The following is a 26,263-nucleotide window of genomic DNA, read 5'->3' as shown; positions in this document are numbered from 1 at the left end:
ACTTAATTACAACCCTGGGAGGTTAGACCCAAGTCTTTTGACTCTCAGTCCAGTGCTCTTTGTTCACTCCAATAACTGCCTCTTGGATCTTTCCATCGTAGGGAGGAGAGAGAACACAAGCAAACACTAACAGCTAACGCTTCCTAAGCACCTACTGTGTACCGAGTATAGTTTTAATTGCTTATCTTTTTTATCCATTGGATCTTCAACCATTTTGCGGAAAACTGAGGCTTAGATGTAATGACTTGCCCAAGGTCCACAGATGGAAAGTGGCAGAGCTGAGCTAGAACTCCAGGGCCCGTGTGCGCACACAGAGTCCTGAGCTGGTGAGGGATTCCCTGGGACTGGCCGGCGCTTGTCTTGTTCATTGTATCCTCTGAACTTAACATAATGTAGGCACTCAATGTATTTTTATTACATCAGCGAATGAATGAATGGATTTACCAACCTGTTGGAAAGAGAATGGAAAGATTTCCTGGAGGGAATACTTGGGACCTCTAGAGTTTACCCATTCAGTCCTTCACTCCCTCAAACTCCGAGATAAAAGGCAATGCTCTGTGTCCACAGGATGCTCATACTGAGACTCCAAAGACACAGGATACGGTCTTGACCTTCATTATTCCCGTATGAATGCCGTGTCCCCGCCCCTTAATGTCTCATAGGATCCCTCACAGCTATCCTATGAGCTAGTCCTATATCCCCATTTTACAGAATTAGAATTTCCGGCTGGCAAAGGAGCCCGCCAAGGAGGCTTGGCGACGTCCACACTAGTCATTACCGGCTGGGCGTCACCCCGAAGCGGGCACGGCAGGGAGGCTGACAGAGCCGGGATATCATCCCCTCGCCATTTGGGGCCCCGAATACCCGCGTCTCCTTTCTAGCATCTCAGCCCGGTTGCTTTAGCACCAAAGCCGCAGAAGCCTTCCGCTGCTGCCATGGCAACCAGCGCACCATTTCCGCTGTCGGACAACGTCATTTCCGGCGCGCCGGATCCGGCACATCCGGGTTCGCACTGTCTGAGCGTCGCGCGTCCCGACCCGGTCTTTGGGACCCTGGGCTCCGGCTAGGTGAGTCCGCCGGGGAGTGGCAGGGGACGGGGGAGCTCCGCAGCAGGGGGAGTGGGTGTGAGGCTGGGCGACGCACGCCTCGGCCTCGCGGGGGTGGCTGCCGTTTCGCAAACAGCTCTGCCGCGGCCGGGAGAGGGGCGGGCCCGCTCGGGGTTACCGGGAGTCGCGGCCTGGAGTGCGTGGGGAACCCACCTCCACCGCGAAGCCTGGCCGCGGGCTGCAGGCCCACCTGATGTCGAGCCGTGCCAGCTGGGGAACTTAGGGCAAGTTGTTTAATTTCTGATTTTTCTTATCTGAAGCATGGAGACGCTAATAGTACCAACCTCGTAGAAGTGTCTTCATGCTTGCATTAGATTGTTGGCTTTAAATGCCCGGCAGGTACTTAGCACCAGCTGAGGGCTCTTTAATTCGCGACAACTCTGTGATTATTACCATGCCCTGTGCTCAGGGAGACCGTGGTATTCTTGACTCGGGCACTCAGCAGTTTCCCTCCTTTGCACTCCTGGATGTGTTGGGTCCACTAGCACCGAACCGGTGCCCCAGTGAGTAGAAGCAGCAGGGAAAACTAACAAAGCTGAGCAGAGTTTGACACTGCCTGTAGAAGTAGTGAATTCCCTGACCCTGAAGTTTCCTTGCAGCAACTGGTAGAGAAGAATCACAGATGCTATCATATATTGAATGTATTACTGTGTAGTGCACCATGTTTCAAACTTCATGTGCCTGTAATTCTGATACACCGAGTACCTGGTAGAGGGGGGATTTGAACTTAGGCTGGGATTTTAGCACCTGATTTCACAATCACTTTGCTAGGTTCACTTCCTAGTCCAATGGTAGTGATGTTGATGAACGGAATCGTGGGCTACAGTAACAGCTATTGTTCCTTGAACACTTAGATTCTGAGTTACTGTATCGTCTCATTGACTCTGCCTGGCAAGCGTTCTCTAAGGTTGGCACGGTAGTTAATGCATTTAAGAGCAGAATCTCATCACTCAGCTACCAAGAACCGAATTTTCTGTTCCAGTCAATAGATGTTGAACTGTTAGGTAGTTCTTAATCACGACTGCCCTCCAGCTCATCAGATATTCATGTTTGGGAGGAAAACTAAGTGTTGGAGTCTCATCAAGTAATGTGTTTCAAAGCGTATTTTAAAGAAATCCCTTCCTGGGACTGCCAAAGGTCCAGATATAACTCTTTTCTCAACAATAGGAAAAAAAAGTAAAATGCGGATCTGGGATGAAGTCTGCACAATTTCTACGGCAATAATATATAGAATAACTTAATTATTTTTGTTTGGTTTGTGTGAGTGTGTATGAGAGAAGTTTTATGACAGTAGGACAAGGAAATACATGCTTAAGAATCACATAGACTGTTGGATGGACTAATCTTTTGTTCCACCTGTTTTAGGACTGATGGGTTTCCAAAACACATTTTTAATGTCTGCTTTTTTGAATTGTAACAATGATTTTAACAGACTCTGAGTTTGGAGGACGTTCTAAAGGTAGCAAGGCGCAGGAACTCAGAAAGAAGCCTTCTCTTGCTGCTCTCAGGACTTACCACAGACTGTGCCCTTTTTGTCTCTGCCGTTAGTGACTGGCCATGTCGCTGTCCCACCTGTATCGGGACGGGGAAGGCCACATGGATGACGATGAGTATGAGCGGGAGAACTTCGAGATCACTGATTGGGATCTGCAGAATGAGTTCAACCCCAACCGGCAGCGCCACTGGCAGACCAAGGAAGAGGCCATCTACGGAGTGTGGGCAGAGCGAGACTCGGATGAAGAGAGGCCCAGCTTTGGAGGCAAACGGTACTGGCTGGCCTGGGGCTGCTGCCCCTTGCTTTAGAGAAGGGGTAGGCTTCATGGGGGGGGAGTTGGGAAGATACCCCACTAAATATACTTCTCTCCCGGCCGTCCTGCGTCCCTTAGCTGTGACTTCAAGGAGGGAGGCCCTGTTTCCTCTTTAGGTTCGAGTGCTGTTCTTTCACTGACTTAGTCAGTCGTGTTTATTGAGCACGTGCGTAGGGCCTTATGCTATAAGCCTATCCTTGCTCAGAGCCCGGATCCTCGTGGATGGAGACAGGCATTCAACAGCTCACACAATGGAAGTTTGTAACTGTGATTTAGAACCTGAGGGAGAGCATGTTTTAGGGTGTTCTACCTGTTCTGGAAGGCCAGGGAAGACTTCTCTGGCGAAGTGACCCTTGAGCTGATAGAAAAATAGAAGGTAACAAAGGTGCTAGAGGCACGAGTATGTAAAGGCCCTTGCTGGGCGGCAACCGGGTACCCACAAGGATATGAATGACTTTGCAGAATGGAGCGGAGAGAGGGAGGGGAGCAGAGTGCAGCTTGAGAAGAGGCCTGTGGCTCTGTGTAGAGAGGGTGTGACATGGGGCAGGGTTACATTTAGTGACCTTTTGGCTGGTGTGCAGACCTTTCGGCATGGAGCCGCGGTGGACAGGAAGCTCTGTGAGGAGGCCGAGGCAACAGTCCCTGCAGAGGTGGCGGAGGCCTGGGCTAGGATGGTGGGAGGGAGGTGAGGACTGAGCCGAAAGTCTCCTCAATGTGAAGTCATGTGTACATGTGTGGGCTGCGACTTGCTCAGCCAGAGTGTGCAGCACGTTTGGGTTTGTCTCCCTGTCCCCATCCGTGGCCTGTAGGCTCCAGCCCACTGAGATTGTGCTTTTTTTCACAAAGGAGCCCGAGAATAGAGTACAGTTCAATCTCTTTTCGTCTGGCAAGGAAATCTAAAAGTGGATGGTAAATAGAGCAGGGGTCAAGAACTGCATAATTACAAGGCAGTAAGAGCAGCCAGCATATGTTGGCTGCTTCCTTGTGGGTTCTACACTTGCCTGGTCTCATTTACCTTCTGTTTGAGAAAGGCCCCGTTATCATCAGCCCATTTTACAGGTTAAGAAACTGAGGCCAAAGGCTGCACAGCTAGGCTGTGAGAATCCTGACCTGACTAGAGTTCGGGCTCATAACCTTTAAGTTACGTTGCATCTTTGAGGAAAGAATTCTCTCAATTTGACAGCTACTGTGGGGATGCTTAATTACTAGGTTAGTCATTTTATAAAGCATCACTTTATTTGTTTTTTTATTGGAACCTTTTCTCTGTGTTCTTTTAACCAATACAAAGGCATTGGTTTCAGTTTGTACAAAAGGGAGCTGCGGCTAATGACTTATTTTAAGTACTATTCTTGAGGCAGTCAGTTCAAATCAGTACTTTTCATCTGACAGAGTTAATTTCTTAGGTATTTTAGTTTTCATACACAAATTTAACGGACATGAACTTTTTCTTAGAGTTTGATATCATTGTTAATATACTTTCCATTCATACAATTACTTAATGTTTTTTATTTATTTATGATTTTTATCTATCAGAATGTCTTTTCTTGTTTGATTTTTGTACTTGAAATAGTGTCTGAAACAAATGCGTTTTTAAAGTAAGTCCGTTTTAAAAACTGTAAAAGGGAAGTTGGATTATCACATCATAGTTTGAATTTTTCGTCAAGTCTCCACTGATACCGGTAGCTGTTCAGCCATAGAGCTGACTCAAACACGTCAGATAAAATGTTAAGTGTGATCGCAGGAAGCCAGATCTGGGGCCCTTCTGTTGTAAGTGAATGTGTTGCTCTTTTAAAATGGATTCCGTGAGGTCCACGCTAAGGAATTCTCTGGCCAGCAACGTTTCTGCGATGGGTGGCTGCAGAAGAGGTCTTTACGGCCCACCCTGTGGGTGTTGTGTTTGTCTGCAGGGCCCGTGACTACTCCGCGCCCGTCAACTTCATCAGCGCGGGGCTCAAGAAAGCGGCCGCCGAGGAGGCGGAGCTGCAAGATTCCGACGATGAAGAGAAACCTGTGAAACAGGATGAATTTCCTAAGGATTTCGGACCAAAGAAGTTAAAAACGGTAGCGTCTACATCAAAGGACTGTGACCTTAGTAATATCCTTGGAGGGTCATTGCAGCCCAAGCACCTCCTAGCATGTTGGGGGCTGGGGGCCTCAGCTGGAGACCAGTGGTGTGGGTTTCTCCTTGTGGTGGTTTCTGCGAGGTATGAAGTGTTCGGTGCAGTCCGTTTCTTGCCTAACACACATCACAGACATATTTTCAGTTTACATGATGCTTTTCATAGTGCCCTGTGACTGCTGGCCATTTTCCCATCAGCCAACGTTTCTTTCTTAGATTTTTCTTCCTTTTCTTTTGCCATCAACTAAGCATTGAGTTTTCTTTTCAGGGTGGCAATTTTAAACCCAGCCAGAAAGGTTTTGCTGGAGGAACCAAATCTTTCATGGATTTTGGCAGTTGGGAAAGACATACAAAAGGAATTGGACAGAAGCTTCTTCAGAAGATGGGCTACGTCCCTGGAAGGGGCCTCGGGAAGAACGCACAAGGTATGGCACCATCACCCTTACACCTCGAGCAAGGGCTGCAAGGCAGAGGAGAGAAGAGTGGTTTGGGGCGTGGTCTGCCTTTTTTCCTTTGAAAGCACGTAAACCCCGCAGCCTGATCTGCCAGCACAAGACTAGTTGGGCTCCTAAGCTATCTTGCCTTATCAAACTCAATAAAATACTTGTTTCAGCAGGAGGAAAATGGTTAGCGTCAAAAACACCACAGGCTCGTAGGTTGAAGATAGGCTTTTTTTTTTGGCCTGTCCAGTGTTTCTAAAAAAAAAATTCATTGCTAATATTTTAAAATCAGACAGTCCCACCTAAGTCCAGATTTGCCCAGCAGTAGTTGGTCCAGCTGAATCCTGGCTGCCCCAGGACGTGGCACATGGCCTTCTCTTGGACGCAGTCTCCACCACTCCCTGTTGTCTCTCACCCCAACCCACTCGACTTGTTTATATTCATTTTCCTGGGCCGCGAAGGCGTGAGAGTTGATAGTCCCTGCTCACACGGGTTTCAGTTTTGCAAAAACAGCTATTTGTTCTTCAGCAATATCATGTGTAGCTTTTTTAAAAATAGCTAGAGACATGTTGCTATAAATTTGGCTGAGCAAATCCTGCATTGGTTGCCTGCATCTCCACTCAGTGGCACTGTGTCCTTTTGTGCTCTCTCCCCCTGCCCCGTCAAGACACAGCTCCTCTCACACATTCTTATGTCCTTGATGCCAGAGCCTCTCAAACCAAGCAGTTGTATTCTTCCTGCAGGAAATCGTTTCTATCTGTCACCAACTGGATGTAATCAGTAGTATTCGTGATAATTCAGATTCTACTTGCTAAGTGATTGTTCAAGTTAAATCCAGGTTATGTATTGAAACATTAGCTGTTTGAGAAAAATCTATGAACCAGAGTGAAGATAGAAATGGTGACCAGAATGAGAGAGGGGAACGTTCTGAGAATTCAACGGTGCTAACCGGAAGTGGGAGATGATGGCAGGTTTGGGGTGAGGAAATTTTCATCGAAATAGTGTAGTGTTGTTTGTCAAGTCTTTTATAAGGAGATGGTAATTTTCCAATGCTTACACACGTTATAAGACAAGTTAAGGGCAGTTGCTATGAATGTAAACTAGATGGAGTCTCAAATTGTAGCTTCCCCTGCCCTCAGTGCGGTCAGTGGGTTATCTGAGTTACTGCCCTTTCCGTGTTAAAGGCTTCCAGGTGAGCGAGGCATAGCATTGAGTTGCTGGAGGTCCCAGTGGCAATGTTCTCTTTTCTTTCCATCCACTAACAAGTGAATCCAGGTGGACATGGAAACCTGCATTTAGGACCTAAGTAACTGGACGTCAGCAAACTTCTGTGGCGGCATAAATGCCCAGCAGTTTTGCGTCACACAGGACATGAACCAGGCTCTGAGGGCAGAGAAGAACTGTCCTTCCCGGGTCGTGTGTCCTTGTGTGTCAGGTCCAAGGAAGTGCGATTTCACCGAGGGGCTTACTAGTCCAGTGCCAGAATAGCTGTGATCGGAAGTCTCTGTTTTTTCCTTCTGCTGACCCTTCTCAGGTATCATCAACCCCATCGAAGCCAAGCAGAGGCAGGGGAAAGGCGCCGTGGGCGCATACGGCTCCGAGCGCACCACTCAGTCGCTGCAGGACTTCCCCGTGGCCGACTCGGAAGAGGAAGCCGAGGAGGTAACGAGTCAGCAGCCAGGGCGTCTGCGGCCTGCGCCCCTTCCGCGTGCATGTCCCTCCGCGCATGCGTTCGTTCATCCATTCAGTCTTCAGGGGGTGGTTGCCCCCTCTGTGCCAGGCGCTTTGTGGGGCCTGGGGGCACCGTGGGCTGCTTAGAGCCCGGTGGACAGAGACAGGCAGCAAACAGGCCGCTGCGGTGGGGTGGGAAAGAACAGTGGGTGCTGAGAGGTGCCAAGGGAGAGGAGAAGGCTGGGGGGCGGGGTGTGTTATGAAAAGAATGTATTACTTTTAATAGATAGGGTGGTCAGGAAGGAAGCGTGTCAGTTGGCACCTGGCAGAAGAGAGGGCATCAGCCGTAGGGAGAGTCAAGCAGCCAGAGCGCACTGAGGGAGAAGCACCGAGTGGCGGTGAGGGGCCAGGAAGGAGCTGCTGGGGCAGGATGGCCGTACAGCCAGCAGGTGGGGAAGGTGGTGCCTGAGCTGGCCGGCCACCCCACCCGGGCCTGAAGGCCGCGGGAGGTGCTGGGTCTCCTTCCAGCTGCAGCAGGGAGCCGTCCGCTGCGGGCTGTGGAGCGTTGCTGCACTGATGGAGGGGCCAGCTCTCTGGACTGAAGTGTTACTTTTGCCCCCTTCGCATTTATGAGGGAAAGACACATGTTGTTACTGTTCTTGTCGCTGACCCCATGCTTTTCCTGAGGAAGGCGACATTTGATAATGCGGGGTTACTCCTGAGTCGGGGGCTCTGACTTAGACACCGACAAAAGTGAGGAAGGCGAGCTCAGTGTGAGGCAGACAGGTGAGGGCGCAGCCCACCTACAGGGGGACTCTGTTCAGCACGAGGCGATTAGTGTCGTGTGGCGGGCTCAGCATTGCCTGCTTTTCTGATTTCCTTAAAGTCGAAGTCCAGATTTTTTATTTTATTTTATTTTTTTTTTGAGAAAAAAGGACAAGTTTTAAACCAGTGGGAGAAAAACAAAATGGCAACCACAGAACCCACTTCTGAGGGCTGGACTCTGCCACCCTCAGACTAACGGTTCCCTCCTTTACTTTAGATCTTCCTTTGGAGAAGTTGTGCAAACCCTGATTGTAAAAGATATCTTTGCCTTGAAACTTGGGGGCCTGCTTTTTTACTCTTCTTTTGAATTAGAGCCAGAGTTTTGCCTACTTAAAAAAATCCTTTGTGTTGTATTTCTAAGTTTCAATATACTAGTTAAAACTAGCATATTGCCTGACATGGGTGCTCTGTAAATGTTGCCTTTATGTTTCTTTGTCTAGTCTGCCACACCTGTCTTCTGAACTTCATTATTTGTGAGGGGGAGAGTGGGTACCCAGGAGTATCTAGGTGGTTTTAGTGTCACTCCGGCACAATCCTTAGAATAAAACGTTGTGAAAATCTAAGAGCGTGGCTAGTGAGTATCTGTTAATGGTCTCAGTGGCCCCACCTGCTGTAAAAAGTGGGCTCTCTTGTGACGGACTGTATCCCTCTGGTTCAGGAGTTTCAGAAGGAGCTGAGCCAGTGGAGGAAAGACCCCAGCGGAAGCAAGAAGAAGCCCAAATACTCTTACAAGACGGTGGAAGAGTTGAAGGCCAAGGGCAGGATTAGTAAGAAGCTCACCACTCCCCAGAAGGAGCTTTCCCAGGTCAAGGTACGTGGGCCCTTGGACACCTGGTCCAGAATGGGACGCTGGAAAACACAGAAACGAATTCGACACAAGTCGACAGAGTCAGTCACCAAACATCTCCTAAGGTCCCTTGGCGGCTTCTGTCTGGGCTCTTCTCATTTGATAGCAGCATGTTCCCGTTCACTGCACTCACACTTGAGGAAGGTATTGTGTTCATACGGTGTGCCAGGTACGCTTCATGGCACTGGAGTGGTCGGTCAGTCAGACAGTGCCCTTCTTTCTGGAGCTTCGGGCCAGTGATTGAGCCACATTCCTGTTACTAACAACTCGGGTGAACACCGTCTGTAACGAGTGCATAAGCCCAGAGAGCGGCTGTTCTGTCCCTAGGTCCCACCTCTATCACTAGACTTCTAACTTTTTTTGGTTTGGTTTGGGTTTTTGCCAGACTAGTTTGTATTTTGTTGGAAACAAAGTCTTATCTTTGTTTCATTTTCTTAAGGATAGATTCTGAGAAGTACAATCACCAAGTTAGAGAAGAGGAAGACCTCTAAGGCTTTTAAATACTGGAAAGGGTGCCCTCACGCCCTGACCAGGAGTGCAGGAGAGTCCTAGGGCAACCAGCGGTGAGTCTTTCCTTGTTTAAGAATAGATGACGTTTTCAGACACTGTTCTGTGCACGGTCTTAGGTTCTCCTCCTCTCCCGCAAGTAGACAGAGAACAGTGGTGGCAGTTGTCTGTCATCGTTGGTGTAGGATTGATCGTGTGCCTGTGTCACAGCTCAGAGTCTTGAATGGGGTTGGTTCTCAGTGTCAGGATGTCATGCATCAATCAGACTGTCTGGGGGCCGGGTAAGAAATGCAGATGTCCAGGCCCCAGCCACAGACTTTGACTCAGCAGATCTAGACTGGGCCTGAGGACTCCAAGTTTATTTTTGTCCATGTGATTCTAATGCAGACGGCTCTTGGATCACACTCTTAAATTAATGACAAATGATTCTGTTTCATTACAGGCCATATTCAGATTTCCTCGGTTTTCTTGAAATGTTGAAATTAGCTCATTTCCTAGGTTGCCTTTGTCCAGTAACTTTTTTTGCATGTTTTTAAAATAAAAAACTTTTTATTACAGGGCATTATGTAGTACATTTTGACAATTAGGAAATAGAGGCAAAAATATAGAAAATACTATTTTCCTTCCTCTCCAGTTTTAACACCTTGATGTACATCCTTCCAGATCTTAGCTTCAATATCCACTTTTTGAACCAGTGTGTTTTGATTGCATGCTTTGTTACCTGCTTTGATCAGTAGACTACTTTTCCATGAAAATAGATTTTCATCTCAACCGGTAGGCTGTATTCAAAGTTTATCACTTTTTCTAAAAAGTCTTCTGTACCTGCTTTGTCCAGAGGGCTCCAGTCTAGAAGTGTTTGTTGCATCCGATCATCTTTCCCTTGAGCCTCGTCTAACCTAGTGCAGTCCGGACCCCACTCTGAGAAGCACTGCCCCCCTGCAGCTCTGCTGAGCACTGTGCTTTTCCACCTTCCCGCCAGCGTCGTGTCCCCCTGGCTTCGGGGGTGTGTTTCATGGGGCAGCAGTGGTAAGTGTTGACCTGTGTCCTCTCTGCCGTTCTCCAAGGTCATAGACATGACCGGCCGGGAGCAGAAGGTCTACTACAGCTACAGTCAGATCAGCCACAAGCACAGCGTGCCTGACGACGGGCTGCCGCCGCCGTCCCAGCAGTTGCCCCAGCCCGGCAGGGAGGCCAAGGCTCCCGGCTTCGCGTTGCCGGAGCTGGAGCACAACCTGCAGCTGCTCATCGAGCTCACGGAGCAGGAGATCATCCAGAATGACCGGCAGCTGCGGTACGAGCGCGACATGGTGGTCAACCTGTCCCACGAGCTGGAGAAGATGTCGGAGGTCCTGGAGCACGAGGAGCGGGCCATCTCCAACCTCAGCAAGGTCCTGGAGCTGGTGGAGGAGTGCGAGCGGCGCATGCAGCCCGGCTGCAGCCATCCGCTCAGCCTGGACGAGTGCGCCCGCACCTTCGAAACTCTGCAGGCCAAGTACTACGAGGAGTACCGCATGTCCGACCGCGTGGACCTGGCCGTGGCCATCGTCTACCCGCTCGTGAAGGAGCACTTCAAGGAGTGGGATCCCCTCAGAGTGAGTCGTGGGGGAGACCTGCCTCCACCTCTGGTTTGGGGCGTGCCCCGGCTGGAAAACCGTCAGAGGGCAGGAGGGCTGGTCACCCGCCGGCCCTCAGCTGCTGCGTGTTTCTCCCCAGGACTGTACTTACGGCACCGAGATCATCTCCAGGTGGAAAAGCCTCCTAGAGAATGACCAGCTCCTGTCTCACGGTGGGCAGGACCTGTGCTCAGATGCCTTTCACAGGTACTCAGCACAGGGCAGGCGCAGCACTCCCGCCGTGCCCTGGGGGCCTGGCAAGGGTTGCTGCCAGCAGGGGGAGTGAGGGTAAGTGGGTGACGTCCTTATTGAGACCTCGGCTGCATGCCGGTGCTGCTCGGGGCATCTCAATTCTCATTCGTTAGCTCACCCTACACTCCAGGTATCCGATGGTGCATGTGCTAGGCTTGCCCTGGGATAAAGCAGACAGCCTGTGTCCACAGGAAGGGGACAGAGAAGCCCAGGGTGCAAACTGGGCACGTGATGGAGAATAACAAGGGCATGGACCTATTGGGGGGAGTGGTGGGGAAAATTTGAGGCAGAGGTCTCTGAGAGGAGTGACATCTGAGCTGTGAACCCAAGGGTGAGGCGGCGGCTGTGCAGAGAGCTGTGGGTGGGAAAGCACACGACACCTGCGGAGGAACCCTCGTGTGGGAGCCGGGAGCCTGCGTGAACCCACAGCAACCCTGCCAGGCAGGCAGGCACTGCCAGGGAGAGAGAGGCCCGACGGATGGGCAGCCCGGAGGAGGCAGGCGCAGGTCTGGCCGGTGTGGGGACTGGCCTGGGGGTTTCTGACTGCATTGCCGTGCTGCTGCCTTTTTCTTTCTGATTGTAGAGAAGTGGGTGGCCGTGTGCTGTCTGCACTGTGAAGCCGTCGGCGCAGTCAGCTAGCCCGCCCTCGCCTTTCTCCACAGGCTAATATGGGAGGTCTGGATGCCTTTCGTTCGAAACATTGTCAGCCAGTGGCAACCGAGGAACTGTGAGCCGATGGTGGACTTTCTGGATAGCTGGGTGCACATCATCCCCGTGTGGATCCTGGAGAACATCCTGGACCAGCTCGTCTTCCCCAAGCTGCAGAAGGAGGTACGCCCGGGCCTGGGAGAGCTGGGGACTCGGTGCACATTTCTCTTCATCTCAGTGCTGCTGAAACACCTGCACTTACACAGTTTGTCGGCACAGCTACTGCCCTCTGTTAACTCCAACCCTTTGCTCCCCAAAGCTCCTGTTAATAGGATTTCATTTTCTTGGTGTCTTTATTAAAATTAGAATTGTGCCATTTCTGAGGTTTAATACAATTGCATGGGTGTATTTACTTGTGAGTCAGTGTCTCCGTTTCGGGGAAATGTAGTACAAAATGCCTGCGAAGCACCTTGGCTGCCTTTTTGTACCTAATGTGTCCCTCCATTAGAGACTGGGTCCCCCACATGTGCAAAGGGCTGGACCTGGGCCAGGAGAGTATGTGGCCTCCTCACCATTAACTACACAGGGCATCGTGAGACTGCCTCCCAGGCTGCGTGAACTGCTGCCTCCCCCACCCTCCCCCTGCAGGTGGAGAACTGGAACCCGCTGACGGACACCGTCCCCATCCACTCCTGGATCCACCCGTGGCTCCCCCTCATGCAGGCGCGCCTGGAGCCGCTGTACGCCCCCATCCGCAGCAAGCTGTCCAGTGCCCTGCAGAAGTGGCACCCCAGCGACTCCTCGGCCAAGCTCATCCTCCAGCCCTGGAAAGATGTCTTCACGCCTGGCTCCTGGGAGGCATTCATGGTCAAGAACATAGTGCCCAAGCTGGGTAAGGATACGGGAAAACGCACCCAAGTCAGCAGCTCCGGTGCCCTGGTTTCTGTGGCCAGTAGTAATGAGTGTGCTGCTTAAAACGTGGCCTTTAAGCTGGATGACAAAGCTTAGCACGTGACATTTCTCACCGTACAAGAGGTGCCATTTTGTGCACTAAGGCTGAATATAAATGAAACCAGAATCCTTAAGGCAGTGACTAAAGGCTGTAGTGACCATGTCACACTCAGCGTGTGTCCTGCTTCCTGATTAGTGTGGTTTGGGCTTCTGGGAACAGGATAGCCAGTGGTGTTCTGAAATTCTCATGGTATTTAGTTCTAAATATGAGTTATTTCTGGGTTAGAGAATGATGTGTAAGAATTACCAGGTCAAGAGTTAATGGCAGACCTTTCAGAGCAGACCAGAGACCAACACTGCCTGCTGAAGACTCTGCTCTCGTGCTCCTGGGGCTCGGCCTTAGCCACTGGGTTCTCTCCTAGGGATGTGTCTTGGAGAGTTAGTCATTAACCCTCACCAGCAACACATGGACGCTTTTTACTGGGTCATCGACTGGGAGGGGATGATCTCCGTCTCCAGCCTGGTGGGGCTTCTTGAAAAGCACTTCTTCCCCAAGTGGCTTCAGGTACACTTCGTTTTGCTTTGTTTTTGGGGGGACGGGATGGAGGCAGGGAGGATTCACTCCATTCTGGGATAACTGTCAGGTGATAGTGCCCCAGTTACCTAAGAAAAGTAAATGGCACGGCAGGACAGGAACGAGTGAGGCAGTGACAAGAGTGACCATTTATTGGCCATGTGCCACGTGCCAGATGTCCCAAGCACCTGGTTTGCGTCTGGGGATAGGCATTGTGGTATCCCTATTGTGTAAACAGAGGCCGAGGCTCAGCGAGTTTCCATGCAGGGGCACTTAGCTATCAGGCTGCCTCCCAGTCCCACACTCCTAAGTGCCAGGCTTCGAGCCCCTAAAGGGTCACCGGCTTGTAGGACCAGGACCAAAACAAAACGAATGGCCTCTTTGGATGTTTTGCCCCCATTTGTTGCCACTGTGGATGTAAGTTTCTTATTTGTTCCTTTTGGCAGGTGCTGTGCTCCTGGCTCAGTAACAGCCCAAATTACGAGGAGATCACCAAGTGGTACCTGGGCTGGAAGTCCATGTTCTCAGACCAAGTGCTGGCACACCCGTCCATCAAGGACAAGTTCAATGAAGCACTTGATATCATGAACAGGGCGGTGTCCTCCAATGTGGGTGAGTGGGGGTTCTGCTGTGGGTGTCCTGGCCCTGGGCTCCACGACTCTGAACACAGAAATGACACAGAGTCAGAGTTTTCAGGGACCCGTGGGCTGCCCGCAGCTAGCGCACCCTCGGCTGGTGGACCCTGACTCTTACCCACCAGACTGAGTTGCACAGTTAGCTGGCACCCACGGCCAGCTCTCCTGGGAGGGGCGTCTTTCCCGGAATGGAGACTGACTTAGGCTGATTCACACCATGTGGGTCCACCTCCGGGGCCCACCTTCGTAACCACTGTGCTGTGTGGCTTTTCAGGGTTCATCCCTATGTCTGCTCGGCCAGGACTGGGGGAGCTACTGACGTGTAACAGCTCATAGCACGGTGCTGGAGCAAATACTAACTTTTTGTAGTTACCAACCTCTCTCAGTTGTTTTACAACTTACCTGTAAAACAGCAGCAATACCTACCTTCTAGGTTTTATATAAAAACCTAGAGGGATTAAGTGAGTTGCTGTTTGTATATAGCGCTCAATAGGTGGTGACTTTGTTATGTCTGAAGTAGGCAGTTAATTGTTCATTTAGTATCTGTTCCCCAAATGGCTCAGGTCTAGGTGGGTCCCTCTGCCCAGATCAGGAGTTGGGGCCTCCTCACCGATCCTGGGTCGTACTGAGCTCACCTCTCGCAGCAGAGGCCACTGGACTGCCTACTCCAACCTTGTTTCACAGAGAAGCTCGACAAAGCCAAGAGCGTATTCAGGGTCACACAGCTGAAGAGTGGCAACTGTGATTGGAATTTCTATTTCCTGAGCCTTTAATTCTTTCTGCTAAACCCGTTACATGAAAACAGTTAGAATTCCTAGGTTATGTAATTATATGATGTTTATGAGGCAAATATACTTCCATGCGCTCTGCTTACCCAGGTCCTAAAAGCGACATCAGTGGGCCATCTCCATTTTCATCCTTTCATCTAAAAACTCCTCCTTAGCCTCTCCGGCCCCAAGCTCCTGGAACTGCTCCCTGTCTGTACCCCTCAGTTAGCGCTGGACATTTGTGGGCCTGTAATTTCTCCCCTTCAACAGCTATGTTCTAGCTCTCCACCGACATTTTAAATTCTTCCAGGGTCAGGGGCCTGTATGGGTAGGTTAAAAGTAGGACTAGTGTAGGCCATGTTTTCTAGATTCTACGAGCTGCCCGCTTGGCAGTGTGGAGTGACCACTACCCAGCAAGATGGGAACAGAGTGGTGGCTAACCACTGCATGGCTGACAGGTTTCCAGCTCGGGAAGGATAAATCCCTCGCAGATATTTCATATTATGCTGAATATTTAATAATCTCTCTGGTTGCTAGGTATTAGCCAGAAATCCTCAGACCAATTTTTATGGGAGTCCAGCCAGTGTCTAGGTGTCTGCTTGATCATGTTTAGTGCTTCGTGTCTCTGAGGCATAGCAGCCCTTCAGTGAGCCCGCAGGTTTGATGGGGATGGCACCTGGGGCGTGCCCAGAACTTGGCCGGTCGCGCGCTGTTTCCGGGCATGTTGGAACACCTCCCTCTCCTCACGCTGCCCTGTCTCCCAGGTGCCTACATGCAGCCCGGAGCGCGGGAGAACATCGCCTACCTCACCCACACGGAGCGGAGGAAGGACTTCCAGTACGAGGCAATGCAGGAGCGGCGGGAGGCCGAGAACATGGCGCAGAGGGGCATTGGCGTGGCCACTAGCTCCGTGCCGATGAACTTCAAGGACCTCATCGAGACCAAGGCCGAGGAGCACAACATCGTCTTCATGCCCGTCATCGGGAAGCGACACGAAGGGAAGCAGCTCTACACCTTCGGCCGTATCGTCATCTATATTGACCGGGGAGTGGTGTTCGTCCAGGGCGAGAAGACCTGGGTGCCCACCTCCCTGCAGAGCCTGATTGACATGGCCAAGTAGGCCGCCAGGCAGGCCTGGACCTGATGGGGACACGTTTGTGAATAAACAGTGTTTTAAACCACCTTTGAAAGAGTAGCTTCTCTTTTCAGGAGCTGTTCCCTATCCGACCAGGTCAGCGAGGAACGAAGGGTGTAAAACATGATAATGCTACTTTAGAAGTGTGTACACTTTATACCACGTCTTTCCACGGGCCTAGCGAGAGCCAGCTTGAGGGATTGCCTGTTCTCTTCGAAATTTGGCTCGCTGACTGCAAAGAAAGTTCTCTGCAGTCCTGCCATGGCAATGTCCCCTTCAGCCTCTGGTGGCAGCTGCTTCCGCCTCAACCCACTTCAGATACATTACAGCGAGTTTGAGTCAGTAGCTGAAGGATCCTCTGTCTTGTTCCTGATGATTTCAAGGTCCTCACAGTCCCGATAGTCTGGTTCTTCCCGAAATGCCCATGTGTGGGCGGAGAGTTGGTGGAGCTTCTGGACAGGGAACCAGTGGACGGAGGTATCATTAAACACGTCCGCGTACTGGGAAGTCTGAGGAAACTCATGCTCCTCCAGTCCTTTCAAAATCTGAGCACAACAATTCAAACGTCAAAAGTATAAACTTGATAGTCACAGTAAACCCCGCTCTCCTGGGTTATGTTTTGGTCACCCCCCCACCCCCCATGTTATCCTTTGGGGGAAAAAAAAAGGAATAGGATATTTTAAGTGCTTTTGTGCAATGCATTGGAAGCCCCAAAGGCAGTGGTCACATTGGAATGTGATGCTGAAAATAAAGGAAATGAGGAAACAATGAAGAGATGCGCTAACATGTTAGAGCTTTCTGGAACAGACCCACCGACAGAGCTCACTGACAGGGCAGTAAGCTCGCTCCGCCTTCAGTTAGCTCATCATGAGCTTCCACTGCGTGGAAGGGCAGAACCCCTCACAGTGATGGAGAAGGAGGAGTTCACACCCCTTCCATCCCAGCCCCTTCATTCACACAGATACCTTTGCAATGTAGGTGTAATTTTTCTGCAGAATCCTTGTCAATAACCTAGAAATAAAAAAAATAAAAATTTAAAGCATGATTAAGAGGTAGGAGAGTAGTTTTGTTAAAGAGAGAAAGACAAGGTGATTTAAACATAGCAAGAATTTTAAAAATTAAGGCTGTAGAGGAGGTTAAACATTCAGTAGGAAATGTGAGTGCCCCAGTAACTACCCATTTCATCAAAAGAGGTGACAGAGCAAACACCTAGGCATCCCAAAACAGAAGGAGGGCACGTAGCTGTCAAAAAATCCAATGGTTTTTTTTTCCCATTAAAAAATGCCCGGCCAGCTGGATGGCTCAGTTGGTTAGAGCGCAAGCTCAACAACAAGGTTGCTGGTTCAATTCCCACATGGGATGGTGGGCTGTGCTCCCTGCAAATAAAGATTGAAAACGGCGACTGGACTTGGAGCTGAGCTGCGCCCTCCACAACTAGATTGAAGGACAACGACTTGGAGCTGACGGACCCTGGAGAAACACACTGTTCCCCAATACTCCCCAATAAAATTCATTAAAAAAAAAAAAAATTCCTGTTCATCATAAGGGAAGGATTACTGGCAGAAAGACTCCTTAACTTGCTTCACAGCTTGACTCAGGCTTGACACCTCCTTTCTCTAGCCTTCTGTCCCCTGTCCTGGGGAAAAGCATTTCCAAGGACCACACAGTCAGGGAAACGCGTTCTGCTTGTGGGCTTCCCCTCAGGACCTGCCGGAATCTCGGCGTCCTCAGGCTTACCGGTCCTCCAGTCCTCTGAAACTGTTCCCAACGATGACCACCTTGGAGAGGGCACGTACTGACCAGTTACTCCACAACAGGTTGTTGTACAGGGCCGACCCACAGTGGGGCATGTAAAAGATGGTGCACTCATCACAGACACTCCGCTTTCCTTCCTGGGGATACAGTATGCATAGACGTAAACACTTCTTACGACAGGGCGAGGGAGAGGCAAAGCCAGGTGAGTGAGCTGGGGGTTCACCACAAAAAAATGTAAGTAAAAAAGTAACCATGTGAAGTGACAGATGAGTTAAGTGACCTTATTGTGGCAATCATTTTGCAGTAGATGAGTGTATCAAATCACATTGTACATCTTCAACTTAATGTTGTATTACATCAAAATAGCTCAGGAAAAAATGAACTGGGAGGAAAGCAAAGTGAAGTATGAACTAGAAAAAAAAAGTACCATTGTGGAATAGTTACATTAATGGTGCGTATGAAATCTATAAAGTTATATCGGACTAAAAGTCAGGGAATCATGTCCAGAAAGAACTCCTGTTCACTTAACAAACGTGTGCCCCATAAACACAGAAAGCTCTGGATCAACAAAAGGACTTCTTGAGTCTGTGACAGCAAGGGCAGGAGGGCCGGCAATCGTTACTGTCCCCCATGTACTGTGTTTGGTAACCCGTCATGCTTCCCGTGTCACTTTCTGCTGATCCCTACCATAGCAGTCCTTTTCAAATGTCCCTGAGAACCACTGCTCCACGCACGGCCAAATTGCTTGGCAGGGAACACAAGGCCCTGCCCTTGCTGTCTGTCTCCTGCTACCCGTGGGCCCCTCCTCTCTTCTCTCTGCAGCTTCCCTTCTGTTAATAACACACGGCCAGCTCTGCACAGGCTGCCTGCAACCGTGGGCCTGGTCCCTCTAGCAAACTCCTGGTCGCCTTTCCAATCCCAGCTCAGACGCAGGGACCTTCCCTCCATCCCACCAAAAGCACAGGTTTCCTTCCCGTCTCAGTTCCTAGCACATGACTCGACCTCACTGATTCATCGTTTACTTGTGTACAGGCCACATGCCTTGATGTGACCGTGGGCTCCCTGGAGGCAGGGACTGGCATCCATTGATCTTGGTCTCCCCAAAGCTCCTTGCCAAGCACAGAGCAGGCACTCAGAAACGATGACCTGAGTTAAATGGCAGCGTTTTAGGAGAAGCAAGCAAGCAGCGGGAAGGAATAACTGCTGTTTCAAAGGAAACAGAGCCTGGGATCAGATGGTGAGCCGTCACACAGCCCTCCCCACCCCACTTCCCTGAACCACTCACCTCGTTCTCACTGAGAACAATCACCCCAAGGGTATTAAGAACTGCAATTTCCAGTTGGCTAAACAGAGGGTCATACACCCAGCAATGACTTCTGGGAATCTGCAGAAGGGAAGGAGTTGTTTATTTCACCCCAAATACCTGTGCACCCCATGTGCAAGACCAAAGGAAAAGCAATAAAGAAGAGTCAAAAAATATACCTGGCACTTTTCCAGGAAGAGAAGCAAAAACGTGAGCTGGTTTCTAGCTATGACGCAGGTGGAAAAGTTCCCAATGCCGTAACACACACACTTCCAATGACAGGTTCCCGTGAGCAGGGTCTCTCCTCGGATGGAGCCAGGGACCACATCTGACTCCTCTGGTGATGAGTCAAGGTGCAGGTTTCCAAGGGCTTCCGAAAGAGTCCCCACTGGGGCCTTCAGTTGTTCCAGATGTTTCGTAAGACATTTGTTGATGGTTTCTGAAAGAGCAGGCCCCTGGATCCAGTCAGAGGGCATACTCCGACCCTGTGAACCAAATCATCCACAGTAGAAGCCCACAGATCCAGGGAGAAAAGGAGCAGGGCAGTAACAGCGTCAGCCAGCCCACTCCCAAACACACCTGAGACATGTCCACCAAAACTGACAGGATGTCCTAGTTTCTGGTAACCCACGGCCTACAACCTCAGAAAACGTTTCAGCACAAAACAGGCTTCATTTATGGACAGTTTCCATCTACCACTCTCATGTGAACTCATTGGTGTTTAATACGAGGTACCTGGTAAATGCAAGCTATGGTGTGAAGTACGGACTTTTTTTTGTAACAAAGAATAGAGGGGCAGAGCTCTCACTATCACACTATAAATGGCTGGAAGTAGGAATATTCAATGTGTAAAAAGTTCAAAGGTAAAATGGTAGGCTGGGGCTTCTAGAGTCTAACGAACAATACTTTGTTTAAATCTTCTCATACAGTGGTGGGCTCTCCTGTCTGTCCTTTTATTACACTGGTGCCGAATTTAGTTGCACAAATCTGTATGCAAAACAAAAAGCAAAAAGCCATATGTTCCCACAATAAGATACCAATTTTCACTTATTAGCAAAGGTATCTTTAAATCAGACCCCAGCCAGGAAAAGTTGCTCCTTTAGTCCTTGCTGGTAAAAGAATTGGTAAAAAGCTTTTTGGAAAACACTTGACAATGGACATCAGATTGGTGACTGCCTTTCACTGAATAATCTCACTTCTGGGAATATATCCTAAGAAGATCATCCTAAATTTGGTAAAAGCTTTATGCATAAAGGTGTTCACTGCAAAGTTATGAAAATAACTAAAAAACAAAGAAAGGAAACAAACTTAAAAGTTCCTTAATAAAAATTATAACTATGGTATGTTCCCACAGATATTGTTTAAGAAGAGATTATAACTGCATGGCAGAGGCTGGTAAAGTCTGTACTGTAATCTCAAGAAAAAGAGCAGGATAAATAAAAATTTCAACAAGAATGATAATGACAGCTAACATTTATTATCCCTGTGCAGCAGGCAAGCCCTGTTCTAAGCACTTAGCTACACAGCCTCGTTTAATACTCAAAATTATGCAACAGGATAAGTACATATTCATCTCTATTTCACAGAGAAAGAAACTGAGGGTCAGCGTTAGTGCCCCAAACACACAGCTGTAAGGAAGACAGAAGTGACATGAGAACCCAGCATGTACCCTGCTGCTCCGTGAAGCACACTGTCATCAAAGGAGGGTGGGATTCCTGTCTTTGCTCACATTCAGGCTCTCCTCCCACCCTACTACCCCCAGCCTTGGCGAGGTGGTACTCACCTAGAGCTGAACTCCAGAAATCGGAAATAAGCAGGTCCTCCCTGATGAAACAAACAAAAAAAATGGTGCGGTCATCTCTCATTCTTTTCGGGGTCACCCTAACAGTGACCTTCCTCCTGACCGTAATCTGGATGTGGGAGCATGATGGAGTACACACAGACGCAGAGCCCACTCCTGAGTGACAAGAGGACACGTGGCAAACATGTCCCGAGTCAGAGTACAGACTGCTGGGGCTCAGAAAGGGCAGCAGGGGCTCAGAGAGGGTAGCAGAGGGGGTCTCCTGGAGAAGGTCCCCAAATCCCGGGAACAGGTCTTGGTCTGTTCTGTATCCCTGGTCCCTAACAGAGCCTGGCACAGAGGCGCAGCTCCGTGAATAGTTGTTCAATGCACAAACACAGCCTCTCTCAGCTTCAGTTTCCTCATCTCCATAAAGTAGAGATTAGACTACCTGTCTATTACTTAAACGGTTAACACTCAGCACAGAGCCTTGTACACAGCAGGTACTCAATAAACAGGCTTTGTTATGATAAATAATTCCAAGGGGAAAGTAAGAGAAGAGACAAACCCAGTGTCTGGGCTTTCCTTATTCAAGTCAACTGTTCCCCCAAACCCAGAGCAAAACATAGTCAAAAGTGTATTAAAATGAACTGAATGAATTTGCCATTCAAAAGACACAGAGTGGCTGAATGGATAAAAAACCAAGACCCATCTGTATGCTTCCTACAAGAGACTCCTTTCAGATATAAGGACACACACAGACTTAAAGTAGAGGGATAGAAAAAGATGTTCCATGCAAATGGAAAGCAAAAGAAAGCTGAAATATCCATAATTGTATCAGTCAAAACAGACTGTAAAACAAAGAGATACCAAAATGTGGGATGCAGCAAAAGCAGTTCTAAGAGGGACGTTCGTAATCATAAATGCTTACTTCAAGAAACAAGAAAAGTCTCAGATAACCATCCTAACTTTACATCTCAAGGAACGACAAAATAGAAGGAAAAAATAAGTTCAAAGTTAGTAGGAGGAAGGAAATAACAGAGATTAGAGCAGAAATAAATAAGACACTAAAAATACAGAAAAGATCAATGAAAGTAAAACCTGGTTCTCTGAAAAGATAAAATTGACCAACCTTTAGTACATTCCCCAAGAAAAAAAGGAGTGGATTCAAATAAATAAAATCAGAAATGAAAGGAGATACTACAACAGACACTACCGAAATACAAAGGGTCATAAGAGATTACGGTGAACAGTTATATGACAACAAATTGGACAAACTAAAAGAAACGGATAAATTCCTAGAAACGTATAAGCTTCCAGGACTGAATTATGAAAAAATAGAAAATCTGAATAGACCAATCACTAGTAAGGAGATTGAATCAGTGATCAAAAACTGTGCAGCAAACAGAAGTCCAGGACCAGATGGCTTCAGTGCTGAATTCTGCCAAAGATTCAAAGAATTAATACCTGTCCTCCTCAAACTCTTCCAAAATACAAAAGAGGAAGGAACTCTTCAAAACTCATTTTACAAGGCCAGCATTACCCTGATACCAAGACCAGACAAGGACACCACAAGAAAACTAAAGGTCACTATCCCTGATGAACAGAGATGCAAAAAATCCTCAACAAAACATTAACAAACCACATTCAACAATACAATTGACCCTTGAACAACACAGGCTTGAACTGTGCAGGTCCACTTATACTCAGATTTTTTTTTCAATAAATATATCGGAACATTTTTTGGAGATTTTCAACAATTAGAAAAAATTCACAGACAAGCCACATAACCTAAAAGGTTGAAAAAATTAACAAAAAGTTAAGTATGCCATGACTGCATAAAATATATGTAAATTCTAGTCTATTTTACCATTTGCCACCATAAAATACACACAAATATATAAGATGTTAAAATCTATCAAAACTTATGCACACACGATGTCAACATCATAGAGGATTAAGACCCCTTTGTATCTCCTCTTAAATTTACAACAAGTCAGACCTCTATAATCCAACAAAGCTTCCTCTGCTCAACACAAACACGCCTGAGAGATCCACACACTGGTGTATCTGAAGGTGAGTGCACTGGAATGCAAGGGGAGGTGGGATGGGGAAACAGGGACAGTGTCCACAAACGCGGTTCAGCGGCCATCGTGGCCCCAGCTAACAGAACTTGGTCGTGGTGGAGGAGTTGAGGTGCAGCGCCCGTACTATGGCCCAGCAGAGGGTAAGAAGACAGAAGCAGTGTTGGCTCTGGAGAATCCGGCGCCCTCCTCCATTCACTGTGAACGAACCCAGTAGCAGGAGAGAGATGCATCTATGGCTCCCTGTCTGCAGCACAGCAGTGCTGAGGGCCAGAAGGAACAAGGGAGCAGTGTTGCAGGCTTGCAAACTCATCTACTCCCCACCCAGCGCATCCCTCCACCACGGTGGCGGTCCCCTGACACTGAGGCGACGGACACAGCAGGGACACCCACCATCCCGGTCACCCAGTTGTCAAATTTCCACAACTGCAGTGATGTTTCCCTCACTGCGACCCCAGAGGACAAATAGTGCAGGTAACAGAACACAAAAACATGTGCTATAACACCAAATACAGTGGTACCTCCGTTTTTTAACGTAATCCGTTCCAGACCGTTTGAGTTCTGAAATGTTCAAAAACCGAGGTAAAGTTTCCCCATAGAAAGTAATGCAAAATGGATTAATCCATTCCAGACCTTTAAAATCAACCCCTCAAACTGCAAATTTAGCATGAATTTTAGTATCTACTGATACCATAGATCCATAAAATTTATGGCGTTTGTAAACTGAAATGTTCGTCAACGGAGACATTTGAAAACCGAGGTACTACTGTACTGAAAAATAAAAGACCTCTACTTATCAACCTGAATTAAGATCAAAGCGATACTCAAACAAGAAAAGTGTTCACTATCTCAAATGCACAGGCAGAGGAACAATCCATCAAGTACCATGAAAAACCAAGATAACATGGTAACACAGAAAGAAAATGTCAAGTCTCCAGAAACCAAACTCAAAGTAACAGAAGACTGTGATTTAAATGATAAAGACTTCAAGATTACAGTTATGAAGAAACTCAACAAGACAAAAGAAATCTCAGAAACTCTTTCTCACAAAAGAAAGCTCAGGAACAAAATTAATGAACAACAGGAGCACTTTGCCAAAGAGAATGAAACTATAAAAAAGAACCAAAAAGAAATTCAGGGGCTGAAGAATGCAATAAATGAAATGAAGAATGTATGAGAGCGCACTGGAAATAGCACAGACCAGATGGGAGAGAATTAGCAAGTTCAAAGACAGAAATCCAAAAATGATTCAGGTGGAAGAAAAGAAAGGACTAAGGGTTTTAAAAAATGAAAGAACTCTATGAGAACAATCTGACTCCATTAGAAAGAGCAACGTAAGGAAAATGGGCATCCCAGCAGGAGAAGAGAGAGAGAAGTGAACAGAGTCTATTCAAAGAAATAATTGATGAGAACCGCCCAAACGTAGGGAAGGAACTGGAAATTTGAATATAACAAGATAACGGAACACTTTATTATCCCAAGGCAAAAACACTTTCTCCAAGAAACATGATATTAAAACTGTCAAAAGTTAATGATAAAGAAACAATTCTCAAGTCAGCCAGGGAAAAAACACACTAACCTACAAAGGAAACCCATCAGATTATCATCAGATTTCTCGGTAGAAACCCTATGGGCCAGGAGAGAGTGGAATGATATGTTCAAAATACTGAAAGAGAGAAACCACCAACCAAGAATAATATATCCAGCAAAGTTATCCTTTAGACATGAAGGAGAAATAAAGGCTTTCCCAGACAAACAAAACCTGAGAAAATTTACCACCACAAGACCTGTATTACAAGAAATATTGAAAAGACCTCTTCTACCTGAAATGCAAAGACAAAAGTATACCAAACTTTGAGTAAGGTGACAGACAGACTAAAGTAGGAAACTGCAACTCTATTTCAGAATAGAGTATTAAACACTGAATTATAACATCAAGATTAGAGGGGGAAAAAAGCATTACAAGAAACTATAGCTATTGGAATTTGGTAATACACACAGATAAAAAAGGATAATTTGTGACAATAAACATAACAGGGGAGGAGGTAAAGAACTGAACTTATATAGGCAAATGAAGATAAGATGCTATCAGAATGAAAAGGACTATTTTATCTATGAGACATTTTATACAAACCTCCATGGTAACCACAAAACGAAAATCCAAAGATGAGACACAAAACATTAAAAAAACAAAAACAGGAAATGGAAAAAAAAGGCCTCTTAGAAAACCACCAAACCAAAATAGGAGACAGAAACAAAGGGAAAAAGAAACAATGGAGATACAGAGCAACCAGAAAACAAATGATAAAACCTCTCATATATCGTGGTCATCCTAAATGTAAGTGGACTGAACTCATCAATCAAAAATCACAGAGTAGCTAAATAGATTAAAAAACAAAATGCAACTATACGCTGCCTTCAAGGGACCCATCTCAGCTCCAAAGACAAACTGGCTTAAAGTGAAGGGGTGGAAGATGATACTCCAAGCAAATGGTATCCAGAGAAAAGAGTGCAGCCATACTTCTGTCAGAGAAAATAGATTCCAATACAAAAACAAAACAAAACAAAAAAAAAAACTGTAACAAGACACAAAGATGGGCACTTTATAATGATAAAGGGGACAATACATCAAGAAGACAAAACATTACTACTTATGCACACAACCTAGGAGCACCAAAATATATAAAACAATTATTAACAGATCTAAAGGGAGAAATACGATTTTACAAGAACATTAAGAGACTTTAATACCCTACTTATGCCAATGGGTAGATCATTCTGACAGAAAGTCAACAAGGAAACATCAGTCTTAAATGATACATTAGACCAGATGGACTTAATAGGTATATTTAGAACTTTCCATCCCCAAATGACAGAATACACATTTTTCTCAAGTAGACATGCAACATCCTCAAAGACACACCATATGTTGAGACACAAATAAGTCTCAATAAATTTAAGATTTAAACATATCAAGCACCTTCTTGGACCACAATAGTGTGAAACTAGAAATCAACTGTAAGAAGAAAGGTAGAAAAATCACAAATATGTAGAGATTAAACAACATACTACTGAATAACTATTGGGTCAAAAAAGAAATAAAAGAAAAAACTGAAAGATACACAGAGACAAATGAAAATGAAAATATGACACACCAAAATTTTTTGGATACAGCAAAATCAGTACCAAGAGGCAAGTTTATAGCTCAAGAAACAAGAAAAATCTTGAACAATCTTACAGTACACCTGAAGGAACTAGAAAAAGAAAAACAAAGTCCAAAGTCAGTAGAAGGAAGGAAATAATAAAAATCAGAGTGGGAATAAATAAAACAGAGACTAAAAAGACATAGAAAAAAATTAATGAAACAAAGAGCTGGTTTTCTGAAAAGATAAACAAAACTGACAAACCTAGACTCACTAAGGAAAAAAGAGACAACACTTATA

The 26,263-nt window shown here is 47.3% G+C and overlaps 2 protein-coding genes across 2 annotated transcripts in view; one reads left to right on the top strand and one right to left on the bottom strand.

The window, feature by feature from the left end:
* Positions 1-982: 982 nt before the first annotated feature.
* TFIP11 (tuftelin interacting protein 11) lies at positions 983-15,948 on the top strand. The gene is made up of 13 exons (XM_033097906.1): positions 983-1,067; positions 2,655-2,872; positions 4,822-4,975; positions 5,302-5,458; positions 7,008-7,135; positions 8,628-8,780; positions 10,388-10,915; positions 11,037-11,143; positions 11,851-12,019; positions 12,485-12,728; positions 13,210-13,352; positions 13,808-13,973; positions 15,528-15,948. The coding sequence occupies exons 2-13, from the start codon at positions 2,664-2,666 to the stop codon at positions 15,881-15,883; spliced, it is 2,514 nt and encodes an 837-aa protein (XP_032953797.1). The 5' UTR covers positions 983-1,067; positions 2,655-2,663; the 3' UTR covers positions 15,884-15,948.
* Positions 15,949-16,086: 138 nt separating this feature from the next.
* The window catches only part of SRRD (SRR1 domain containing), a 12,289-nt gene continuing 2,112 nt past the window's right edge, over positions 16,087-26,263 (bottom strand). The window contains exons 2-7 of the mRNA XM_033097914.1: positions 20,740-20,780; positions 19,136-19,395; positions 18,939-19,037; positions 17,636-17,790; positions 16,864-16,909; positions 16,087-16,443 (exon numbers count right to left, since the gene is read on the bottom strand). Of these exons, the coding sequence (XP_032953805.1) occupies positions 16,222-16,443; positions 16,864-16,909; positions 17,636-17,790; positions 18,939-19,037; positions 19,136-19,395; positions 20,740-20,780 (823 nt within the window). The 3' untranslated portion in view covers positions 16,087-16,221. The remainder of the gene's footprint in view (positions 16,444-16,863; positions 16,910-17,635; positions 17,791-18,938; positions 19,038-19,135; positions 19,396-20,739; positions 20,781-26,263) is intronic.

This window comes from Rhinolophus ferrumequinum, chromosome 25 (assembly GCF_004115265.2).
Source record: "Rhinolophus ferrumequinum isolate MPI-CBG mRhiFer1 chromosome 25, mRhiFer1_v1.p, whole genome shotgun sequence".
In the NCBI taxonomy this organism is placed as follows: Eukaryota; Metazoa; Chordata; class Mammalia; order Chiroptera; family Rhinolophidae; genus Rhinolophus; species Rhinolophus ferrumequinum.
The sequence above is the reverse complement of the archived record's forward strand: the minus strand, read 5'-3'. Positions and strand labels throughout refer to the sequence as shown.